Below are 12,669 nucleotides of genomic sequence, written 5' to 3'. Positions count from 1 at the left end.
CATGATGATATGAAGGTGTGCAACAGTTCCAAGGGTATTTTTACATTTGACTTGCAGTCTGAGGTTCTGATCTGCAATTATTATAATTTTTTTCAGCAACACAAAATAACATGGTAATGTTTTCTCCCAAAATAAGAGATCGGAAAAAATGAAAACATGAAGTTCAGCACGTAATAATTGTCTGCGCACTGTTGTTGTTTTTTACGGTAAAAGTTAGTATTCTGCTGTAAATGCCTGTCAGTTAGAGGGGAGAAAAATACCTTTAAATTTGATTATAATTTTAAGTGATTTTCAGTAAAATATTATAATGGCAGAAACATATTTTTACCTTGGTGACTCCAGAAAACAACACTAAATATGTATCAGTGTCACATTGATGACGTGTACGTACGGGTCCTTCTGACTTCCGGGTCTGAATAAATAGACTGCAACGGAGCCGCCTCACCTAAAAGATGTGAGTATAATCTCTTTCTTGTTTGATATTTTCAGAGAACAGAGATTGTTGTCAGTGTCCGGTCCGAATAGTTAATAGCGCTCTTCTCATTCTTCTTATTAGGTCCAAAGTAACGTTTAAAATCACCCTGACGTCGGACCCCCGGCTGCCATACAAAGTGTGAGTTCTCTGACAGCTCAGCACTCACAGCTGTGGTTTAATTGTGATTTCTTCCCCGCAGCCTCTTTGCTCTAAATAATTTGGAGTTACAGTCTGCAGTGGAAGCAATACTATCTTGTCAATAGGGTAGTTTACGAAATGGCGTGACAGCTGTTGAGTACAGCCATCAAAAGAAAGAAACACTTATAAGAAAGTTATATCAGGAGTAGTCGCTTCTTTTAGTTTGCTTCCAAGCGTTGGATTTTTTTTTTTTGGTAATCCTTTGACTTGACTAATAGTGAGAGTAGTTTTCTGAAGGTTTGTCAAAAAGGTTTTACAGACAATTCTATATTGATATCTTATAACTTGGTATTTTACGAAAATTATTGTTAGGTTTTATATTTAATAATCCTAAATTTAAGCTTTGTGTCTTCGATATGGTTAGATTTTGTACACCTTTTCTTTAATTTGGAAGCATGGCAGTGATGTTTGTTTGGTCTTTAATTTTTAGCTCAAATAAGAAACTACAAACCACATGATAGATGTGGGCAATAAGACCCAGATGTAGGTGAATTGCTTAAGTACATTTTAACATCACAAATTAAATTAGTTTTTTAAAGATCCTAAGCGTTTGGTTTAACTTATCGAAACTTATATTGCCCCTAATCTAATCTAGACACAAATGTGCTTAGATGTTGTGGCTAAATATATTTCATCGTTAATAAAATAAGACCGGGGAGGAAAATTAAAGTGCAAGTGGGCACCAGCCACTTGAAAATTGTATAAGCACTTTTTTCCCCCCATACAAGTTTGTGTAATATATAATTTTGTTTACAGGAAACTTGTTGGATACAGTGATGCTAAAAACTTTAGCTTCACTGTAACCAACCATTTCATCACTCCTCTTGAAAGTTTGAAGGTTTCTGTCAGTTGCTTGACACCAGAAATGTAACTTCACATCAGTTTTCAGTTTCTCCTCTACTCAGACGTTTAAAAATGCTCATGTGCTGGATTTGTATATCGGTTCAGGATAACTTGTGTAATCTGTAAGCTTTGTTTGACATGACACAAACTTTACAAATAATTAACAGCCTTCCTCTCCCTAATTCAACTAAACCCCAAACTGTGTTTCCCACACCCTGCCTCAGAGCTCATATGATGTAGTTTTTTCTGTTGCAACATTTCTTGCTGCATCCTTACAGGTCAAAGTTATTCATATAGAGGAGTGCATAGTTGCTTGTTTATGATAGGTCAATGTAGAAACAGCATTAAGTCAGACTAAATAATTCCTCAACCTGCTTTTGCACATTAACCTCTGCTTAGCTTTCAAAAATGGCTCCAAGTGGAGAACAGTAAGTTGTAAGTGGTAAGATAATTGGGCCAAGCAGAGCATTCTGAATTTTGAAAGGAAGCTATTTAACAGCCAGATGAGGTCTGACTTTAGGTGTTTGCATAGATAAAGAGAATATGTTAATGAAATAGCAAATTAAGTCTATAAAAGAACTAAGCATGAGATTTTCAAAGGTTATCCTCTGTTTAAGCATTATTAGCCTTTATTAACTGACTTGTCCATATTTTCCTCAAAGTGCTGCCTTAGTAGGTGCTTCACTCTGCTCTCTGCTTCTTCCTGCTGCACTGAATGCTAATTGATTTTGTCCAACATGATGTCTGCTCTCTTTATATTATCTCACTTGGCTATCTCAATTTGACTCAAACAAACTTTAAAATGTCTGTGTGTTTGTTCTGCTGCATCCTCAGGAGTTCTCTGACAGCTGCTACTTTTAGATAAAAAGCATCAAAGTTTTGTTAATTTTTTTTCCTTTGCTTTGTTTTATTCCTTTCAGATTAAGTGTCCCTGATAGCACACCTTTCACAGCGGTTTTAAAGTTTGCAGCTGAAGAGGTAAGCTTGCATTTTGTCTGAAATATTTGCTTACCAGCAGGGTTCTGAACTTAAAAGAAAGTCTCTTAAATCTTTGGATCTTTAACAAACGATGCATTATAATAAAATTATCACAAAATGTTTGAGTTTAAACACTGATGTACAACACCTGGACACCTGCCTTTGCCTTCTTGTATTTGGGTGATGGCAACCGTGTCCAAAATGACATACCTGGAATGATTTAACATGACTACAATTAGGGTCTAAAGCCATGGGTTCCCAGGCCAGTCCTACAGCTACTAACATTTAACTTGTCATTGTGTCCCTCCTCTCAATCAAATAAATGACTCATTGCTAGGCAATGACTAGCAATGAGTCTTCATTGATGGTCATGATGAGAAAATCCTGGTGGATGACCTCATGTAGAAGTCATCCACCACCTCTGGATGACATCCACCAGAGGTGGTGCATGAATTTATTTGATTCAGATGTTTCGGAGCAAAGATCCATCTAAAAGTTGTAGGAAAGTTTCTCTAGATGACTTCATTTGGCAGCACTAGGTATAAGGAGAATATTGTCATTTTGCTGTTTTTGGGAAGAACAGAGAGCAGGGGGTGGGAGGTGGGGGTGGGGATCTAGTTGACGTAGTTCTGCATACCTAAAAACAAAAATCAAATAAACAAATCTATGATGTTGATGTTGCTGGAAACTGTTTTGAAAAGATTAACCATTAAGTACTTAGTAGGTGACTGAATGATGGATCTGTTTATCTTGAGTCAGCTTTAAACAATCCAGATCTTGGAAAAAAGAAATCACGTATATTCTTCCATGTTGTGTTTGTATAAACCGACAAGAGTCCTAAGGCCCAGAGAGAGATTAAGTTACAAGTGTTTGTACTGATTGTTTTTCCAGGGTGCTGGCAGGGTGTTAATTTAGTGCAGTTATGAACCAGCATACTGATGGAGTTTTGTTTTTGCCATGGATGTTTTCTTTACACACAACACACACAGCCCCAGAGAGGGACAGTGATGGGATAAAAAAAAAAAAGGTTTTGAATTGTTTTCATCACTTTTATTCTGTCAAAGGGTTTTCCCAGAATTTGTCTCACAATTTCAGTTGTGCTCATTTAGATGTTGTGTCTCTTGGTAAAACTCTTCCTGAAACATTGATTTAGACAGATATTAAATCACAATAATGGTTGTAGATTTGACATTTTCATTTATAGTGACTCTAGCGAACTCAAACAAAGACTAAATAGCTGACCTTGACCTTACCTATATTTCACATTTACTCTCCTTTCTATTACCTGGCAATTGCGCTGTGGACAGTTCTTACCCAACCTTATCTTTCTGGTGCCAGACTGCTCCTTCCCACCTCCCCTCTGCAAATCCCACCAGCTCTCATCCTCTTTCCGCTGAGCACTGAAGTATGGCCTTTAGTGTGACCAGGCTGGCTGATTTTTCTCCCAGAAATCAAGCCTGGCTTTTTTTCCCCCCTTCAGCTTCTCACACCAAGTGTGTTAGCGCAGTTTTTGTCATTGACAAGTACAAAGAATTTCTGAAAACACATTTTCTTTTTGCATGTTTCACAAACTTTGCTTGTTGGGACATTGCAACAGCATGTTTTTTTTCCCAAAATGTTCCTGACTGAGAGTCTCAGTGCGCAGAAGTTTTTCTTTTTTTCCCAAATGTGTGTTTTTCGTATGCTTTAGGTCAAGTAATCTATTTTTTTGCACGTTTCAAATTGCTTAGCAATTACAATTTTCTGCTGCTGACATATTGAAAAAGTCTTCTGTTGAGAATTTCACTGCTCAGAATGGTGTGATTACATGAATCTTTTTTCCCCTTTTTACAGTTCAAAGTGCCATCAGCAACCAGTGCCATTATAACAAATGGTAAGGTTGAAGGGAGAAAAGTCTTTCACCCTATTTTACATGCATCTGAGCCTGTTTAATACACAGTCCTGAACTCTTAATATGCTCCCCATAAAGTAAACTGTTACTACTAGATATTATGGAATATTAGTTTTGTTTAAATAATATTTAAACAATATAATTTGCTGAACCATTTAACTGTGGTTCAGCAAATGGTCATGTAACTTTTAAATATGGAAGTTAAGTTCTAATACTTAACTATTAGGCAAATTGAAAACTCGACAGTACAGTATGGTAGTAACATTTGTACTATGTTGTACGCAAAAAGCAATAAAAAATTATTATGTTTATATATGTATGTGTCTGTGTACATAGAAAAATCTAAATAATTGTCACAGATTATATTCGTATAATTGATTAATATGTTTCAACAGTGTTAGGAATAATTAGAAAATTAGGTCAGAAAGCTTAACCTGTTGATTCCTTTTTCCATCTGTGAAAATCTCTGTTGATCCATATCTATTTAATTTAAACTTTTTGAAAATTACAAATCCTACTGAACAGGATCACCCTGTTTGTAGATGTTCAGTGAATCACCTTGCTTTTTTAGAGGGCAATGTTTGAATTTAAAACAGAAAATGTATCTGTAGGAAATGTCGTCTTCCATATTTAATTGAAACCAATATTGGGTGGGAAATGTTTATTGTCGGTATATTTTGTAGAGGATAATTGGGTGCAGCCTTAATTAGGATTTTCTCATCAGAAATCTAAATGACAATATGAAATTGGTGCATATCTGGCTATTTTGTCTTTCCAAACAGCAATAAGATGAAATTTGCATTTAAATGGCTTCAATATGACTGATGTATCCAGCATCAGATTTACTTTGACCAGAATGGATGTTTTGTTCTTTATTAGTCAATATAGAATTGCCTGTTGGTGAGTCACTTTGTCATTCTGTTGCAGCTTATTTGCATGACAACTGTCATTGCTCACATTATGTGTTTCTTTCCAGATGGAATAGGAATCAACCCTGCCCAGACTGCAGGTGAGCTATGATGATGTTTTTCTTCTTTTGTTTTCTCTGCTCATTAAAACAAATAGCACATTTAAATATTTGTATTTGTCCCGTTAACAAAAATCCTATTTGGAATTTTGAGCTTTTCCTTTTAGCCATGATTGTTGTTTATGGAAGCCCGATCAGTTCTGGGGGTTTCTTTGAATATTTTTTTTCCAATTCCTAATGATGGTTAGGAAGTTTTTAGAGGTTTATTTTTCACAAAGACTTGAATTAAGAGTTGAAAAAAAAATTGTGATACACTTGGTATGGTCACAAAAAGAAACAAAAAATAAAATACTTATCAAAGGTTTCCTTAAGGTTCCATTGTTAATTAGTCTGAAATCCTTCCAAGCTAGTTTTATAGAAGGTTTTATTACAGAGAGATTCTCACTGCTGCTACTTTTATATATTTTTTATGTTGAGTAGTAAAAAAGACAAATTAACCAAATTTCTGTTCTCATGTTTTTGACTAAAAGTATAAAGCTTATATTTTAGTTGAAAATGCTGTATTTGACAATGAAAATCTTTTTTTGTTCCTTTTAGCTTTCATTTGTTATAACTAGATTTTCAAATTTATACCTGGGGAAATAAATAAAATTTGCTTTTGTTAAATCATAATGAAAGCAAAGATGTGATCTCAGTTTGAGATGCATCACGAAGGATGTTTTTTATTTATGTATTTTTTGTATTGCTGATCTGAGTAATTTGAAACTGAAATAGAAGCTACCCACATTGACAAGTGTTGCAATTAGATTTGAGTTCCTGGCAAAGCTATACACATCACATTTAACAGATAAAATTATTCTTTTCTCATGTTATGACCACAAACTTTAATATATTTCTTTGCAATTGCATGTAATGATCATTATTAAGTAGTGTATAATTTGAAACGGTGGAAAATGTATGCATAGTTTTTCTTTTGTTTTTTTTGTCCTTTTTTGGGGCGGGTTTGTTGACCGAAGGCCAGAATGACATTTTATCATACATTTCTTTTTTTTGTTTTTGTCTACAAGCAGAGGAGAACCTTCTAATACTGTGGGCTGTAGTTATACTTGCTGCTGATAAGTACTGTGCAGATCCATTTTAAAATACTCTCGTGTCGCAAAAGTGTTGTTGACAAGTTCCTGCCTGTGAGTCACACAAAACATGCATCGGCGTTTGCCTTTCAGGATCATTGAGTACACACACAGTCAGAATGTATTCATTGAGACCCACTCTGATATTTGCTTACATCTCACTGCTTTGCACCAAACTCTGTCAGAGAATATTTCTAAAGGCAAAAATGTTGAATTTCAAATCTAAGAATCAAAGTTCATAAAGACACAAGTCAAAAATCTGTTATACCGTATGTATGCTGCCTTGCTGCTCTGAAGGTGACATATTCCCCCCAGAGATCCATCAATACAATGGGAGACCTCAGTCTTTCATCTAACAGCTTTACAGATAGTGGCTTACTCCAGTCTCAATATGTCTTCCACTGAAAATATGGTTCATCACGAAGAGGTTGCTTTAGGCTCTTCTTTTGAAACAGCAGCATGTAGTTAATTTCACATCCCAAACCATTTAAAAAGTCTAATAAAAGTGATGCATATTATCTCAGAATTCAGTAAAATAAGCTTAAGCCTTTTAAATTATGCGTGCTTAAAAGATAAGACCTTTATGTGAGCGTTACTTGCAGTTCTTGCTCTAAAATGTAGGAGGTTATGTACAACGACTCATGAGTATAAAGAAAAGGCACACCTACTCAGAATTTAAATGTAACTTACATTGATGCCTCTCTGCAAGAGGAGTGGAGGTAACAGTCAGTTTGGGTTAAAGTTACTCCAGCTTCTTATATTATTGTTATCCCCAACTGAATCATGTGCTCTACGTCTCAGCCTCCTTGGTGTTTCCCGGAGGTTCAACTTTCTCTTTATTCAAGTCATCAACCTCATCAAACAGTAGTTACAGATGACTGGATTTTCTGCATAATGCAGGGTGAGATAATGCCTGCTTCAACCTGAGGCAAAGTGGAGTCTGTTCTGATAGGAACAAAAAAATAGAGGTATGTTGTGTTGGGCTTTCACAACAGCTTTTTTTTGTCTACACTACACTGCTTTGTGTGCGGCCAAAAATAGCCTCGGTTCAGACACCTTTGTCACGTTGACTTTTTTTCACCCACTGCAGCCGCTTTTCTTGACGTTCACACAACTGAGTACACAGCTGAAATTGATCGAATGTAATTTTAGTCTCGGTTTCTCACACACTTCTCTCATATCAGCCTGGCATAGCTGCACTAGGCTGCTTCACTGAGGCATAACAGAACGTCTCAGAACATTAGGGCTGGACCACGTGGGTACTCTGACCATGCTAAATCTCTGCATTTCCCCTGTTTTAATGAGGATATTAATAAATTAAATTATGCCATTTGTAGTTTTAATATTGTCTTGTAAAATAAAAAAAAATAGAAATCAATGTTGTAATTTGTGGTGTACAGTACTTGGCGAAATCCCTCAAACTTGTTCATATTTCATCAGTTTACAATCAACTTTAATGCATTTTAATTGGATTTTATGTGAAGACCAACAGAGTGTTGTTCAAGATTGGAAAGTAAAGGGAAATTTATGCACAGGGATTTTTAAAAAATGTACACAAATCTAATTTTAAAGTGAGGCATTTATATTTATCCAGCTTCCATCTTTAATGTGACATCTCTTGATAATACCCAGTTCAAACAAATGCCTTCAGAACTTCATAAGTAAATAGACTCCATGTGTGTCATTTAGTTTCAGTATAAATCCAGCTGTTCTGTGAAGGCTTCAGTGTTTGTTCACTAATGTTCTCTTAAAAGAACAGCATGTTCTTTTAAGAGAACATTTTTGCTTTTTGCTCACTGATGTTTTTTTTTAGAAGAACAGAATGTCCTTTTAAATGCACATTAGTGAACAAACAGCACCGTAGAGACTAAGGAACACATCAGACAGGTTGGGATGATGTTGTGGAAAAGTTTAGGCAGGAGGCTCATGACGACAGCTGTAGGGATCCACAAGGCAGGTGGGAGATTCTGTCGACCTGACCTTTATAAAATACAGAGAAGAAGAAAGCTTCCTACATGTGGAGAATCCAGCAAACATGGGACAGAATGGGCTCTGGTCAGATGAGACCAACATTTAAATTACCATGTTTGGCCTACCATCTCTACAATTACTCAGATGTCTCGGTTTATTTGTTTAGTGGTGCTTTTCTCCTAGATGAGGTACTCAAATGAGCTACTGTAGCCACCAACTAAACTTTTCTTAACATGGAAAGTACTCCTGAGCTACTGCTTCTGTGCTTTGTGTGTGGGGTCTGTTTTAAAGCCCCAGTTGTTGCTGCCAGATGGCTGCTCACTCTGAGTCAGGTTCAGCTGCAAGATTCTTCCCATTAGAAGGAAGTTCTCCTCTTTCCTGTTGCCACATATATGCCCAGAATTAGGAACAGCTGAAGAGTTAGACCCAGTGTTCACACAGATTTTGTTGATAATAAACCTCTTCACCTATTTGAGTAACAAACTGTACTCAATAGATTGCCTCATAACAAGGATCCAGTTGGATTTTATATAGCTGACTTTGAATTTGTTTTTGTGATTGGATTAAATTGACTGCCTACTTATGTGTTTAAATTACATTTTATGTGTTTTAACATAACATTTGTTGTAAGTCAATGCTATAAAAGACGATCTGAAATGAAGTGAAACATTGTGGTGGCAGCGTCATGCAGGGGCGCTGCTTTGTTTGTCAGCAAGGTCAAAAAAGCTGGGGTAATTCTGAAAAAAAAAAAAAACCTGAGAGTTGACTGGAGGTTTACCTTCAAGTAGGATAGCAACTAAACATGCACGTGGAGTTGTAATGGAATGGTTTAGGCTGAATCATATCTATGTGTTGAAATGATCCATTGATCATCCAGACCTAAATCAAGCTGTGAATTTCTTTCAAAATTTCTTTCCCTCCAATAAAGTCTGACTGAACTTGAGCTATTTTGCATAGAATAATGATCTAAAATCTTGTTCTTAAATGTGCATACCCCAAAAGATTTGCAGTGAATGTTATCTCCTAAAAACCACTGACTGAACGGAGAATGAATGCTTGTGTACATCATGCATTTTTATTCAAAAAATGTTTCCACTTCACACAAATGAACTCTATTTTATCACATGAAAGTAAATTATGAATACTTTTTACAGGCCCTGTGTCTTATTATGTTGAAACTTTTGAATCCAACTAAAATGTCTAAACCCAACTTGTATATGTCTTTGTATACATACCCATAATTCTCAAGTAGTTTGGATTTTGTGCTTAATATTTCGGTATTAAATCGTATCCCAAGAGAGACGGAGTTTTAAAAAATGCTTGCTGCTGGTGAGTGGGTTTGTTCCTATTAGCTTCAGTGACCCTTTTCATCCCCAACATGAACTGTGACCCTCACAGCTCTCCGTCCTCTGTTGCAGGGAACGTATTTCTAAAGCACGGCTCGGAGCTTCGCATCATTCCCAGAGACAGAGTGGGAGGACAAGGAGACTGACTTATGCAGCATTTCCCTGTCGATGGCATAATGACTCACACCAGAGAAACACACTTACGACCCAGGAAACACCGCAGCATGTTTCATATTTATTTTTTGAGCCCACATGACTGACAGTGACTCACATGAGAATATGCATATTTAAAGTTACTGGTGACACACAAGAGTTGAGATGTTATCAAGCAGGAGCTAAGGTTTAGAGTAACGACTAGAGAAATTACCTGAAGTGCTGAGTAATAATTCTAAGCAAGGCAGATTTAGAGTAACTTTTGTATTATTTCACATGTCCAACAATCAATCGATACATAAACAGAACATCTTTTTTTTTTTATTGTTTACTTTAGTTTAACCTGCATTGTAAATATGGCAGCATAACAAGTGATTTTTTTAATTTTTTTTTTTTAAAATAAATGTAATCAGATTATTTTAAGGAATCTTGTTACTTTGCTGATGAAGATAATTAGACTGCTCACATTATTTCTTTCTGTAAAGCTCCTATCCCTACAACGTGCATTACTGATGTGTTCTGAACTTGTGCTGTGGATGCGGTGGAAACATCTTATGAGCAAATAAAACTATAAAATTGAATTCTGCAAACACGTAGCTCTCTGCTGCCCTCTTCCTCCAGTTTTAACCATCAGGCTGTGCTTAGGCTGGTTGTTGAATTTCAAGGATATGCATTCTGGATCTTCACACATTAAATGGAGATAATTACTGACAGCCCACCAGGATTATTTTAATATGCAAATTTAAGTTGGATTTATTATGATTTGATCAGGAGGTGCTGAGGAAATAGGATTTGCATTTAAAAAGCTGTGATTAGTATGCAGACACCATGAAACGGTATCACTATCCATAACATTTTTCATTAAATGCATGAAGACATTAAATGCATAAAAATTTATGTAGTAATAAAGAAACAGAGTAACTCTTTCAAATTGCTGCACTAGAAAAAAAGCTGTTGATCATCTCTGCATGAAACCCTCATTTTCTTTTCCTGATTTATCCTGCTCTTAATCGCCCAGATTTCCCAGTTCACCCAGACACTCTCCTGTCTGTCACAGGCACGCGTCTAAATAATGTTTTTCAATAATATGCTATTCTTTAGCCCATTAAAATTGGACAGACACACCAAGTTAAAAACAAGCTGCAGAGAATAGTACAGAAAACTCAATGTTGCCTTTCTCTATAGCCATTAGGATGCAGACTCAGATGGGAGGGAGGAGCAGGAGGGCCATTGCAAATGGATTTTCTAATTTATTTTAATCAAAGTCACTGCAGGGCAAATTCATCAGAAATCTACTTATGAAATGGCAAAAAGCCACAGTGTGTCCTGGGTGCAGCAGATGTTATCTATTTCAGGGCTACTGTTTAGGAGCCTAAAATTGACTTCTTGTTACAGACTCCTTAGTACTCTAGATATTTGCAAAATAGGCTTTTATTTTTGTCTAATGCATACATTGGCGTGGTTGTATGGGTTGACAAAAAAGATGTATTCTGTCTGAAAATGCCAAACAGGACAGGGCACTGACATGTGGATCAGGGCAGGATGGATTGATTGCAATGATTTAGAAAATAAAGCCCACTTTCCATCAAATGGCTCTTCCCACAGATCTTTTTGTGCTCTTTGTTCTTTTTTGTCCCCACTGCTTTATAAATGTCAGCATGCACTCTTGAGTGTGCACTTTGGCCTCTCAATATAGGAAGCCAATTTTAAATGAGATCTGAAGATATTTCTTGACCTCTATGATAAAATCTCTGCTTTAGCCACAGGTCAGCAAGTCAGAAAAAGAAAGATCAGTTTGTGGAAACAGACTTCTTCTGACAGCACTGGTGATTAATTTGCTGTTCACTCTCACAGAAACGATGTAATATTGCAAAATAATAAATGACTGAAGGTTTTTGCATGCAGACAGCCAGATCTTATCACTCATCTTGTTATAAAAAACACTGAGTTTCTCTCATCAGAGCTTTTAATATTACTATTGACCTTATTCTGCCCCCTTCTGTCATAAATTCAGTATAGGAACAGTAGGAATACAATGCGAGGGATCAGAGAAGGCTCCAGAACTTTCTTTTAACAAAACAATAAAAGTTTATTAACTTCTCTTTAGAGACTGAGGTTGTGTGCAGCTTGTTGTTTTTTCTTTTCAGCTTATTTTTTCTTTTCAGCTTTAATGTGGTTTGCAGCATTTATTGTATTTTCACCTGGGAAAGCTCAATTAACACAGTGAATATTAATAGAATCTGCTTTCTTCAACTTCTAAGATGATCTCTTTGTTACTCTTGCATCACAGGAGACAATCTTACTGTCTGAGTTTTACAGAGGATGGGCAAAAGTGCCTAATCCAAAAAGTACATCTTATAGCTTGATCAAAAATGGCAGCTTCCCATATGGACAAGCTGAGTGCCTTCTGGTGAAAAGATTTATTAACAGAGGAGACAAGGACTGAGTTTTATGACTGCAGAAACTAGAATGCATAGCAGAATCCATGTATGGTCCTCAAACTGCAGAACCCTGTATAGAATAGACTTAGGAAGATGTAGGACTTCTGTCAAAAGGAGAAGCCTTCAACTTCACATCAAAACAGAAAGCCAATAACAAAACTAAGAAGTGTTTTATTAATGGTTTGACAGAAAAATGATGCCAAACCCACATTAAACTTATTTTATAATGCAGTAAGTTTCTGGAATGTCCTTCCCAAAAGCCATTCCAGGATTTTT

At 36.2% G+C, this 12,669-nt stretch overlaps 1 protein-coding gene across 1 annotated transcript; it reads left to right on the top strand.

Moving 5' to 3' along the window:
* Nucleotides 1-340: 340 nt before the first annotated feature.
* On the top strand, nt 341-11,542 carry ufm1 (ubiquitin-fold modifier 1). The gene is made up of 6 exons (XM_028031951.1): nt 341-454; nt 557-613; nt 2,437-2,494; nt 4,328-4,367; nt 5,362-5,394; nt 9,872-11,542. Coding segments are annotated over exons 1-6 (264 nt in total). The 5' UTR covers nt 341-452; the 3' UTR covers nt 9,946-11,542.
* Nucleotides 11,543-12,669: the final 1,127 nt, after the last annotated feature.

The sequence above is a fragment of the Xiphophorus couchianus genome, chromosome 11 (genome assembly GCF_001444195.1).
Source record: "Xiphophorus couchianus chromosome 11, X_couchianus-1.0, whole genome shotgun sequence".
Taxonomy (NCBI): domain Eukaryota; kingdom Metazoa; phylum Chordata; class Actinopteri; order Cyprinodontiformes; family Poeciliidae; genus Xiphophorus; species Xiphophorus couchianus.
This window is presented reverse-complemented; position numbering and strand designations above follow the sequence as displayed.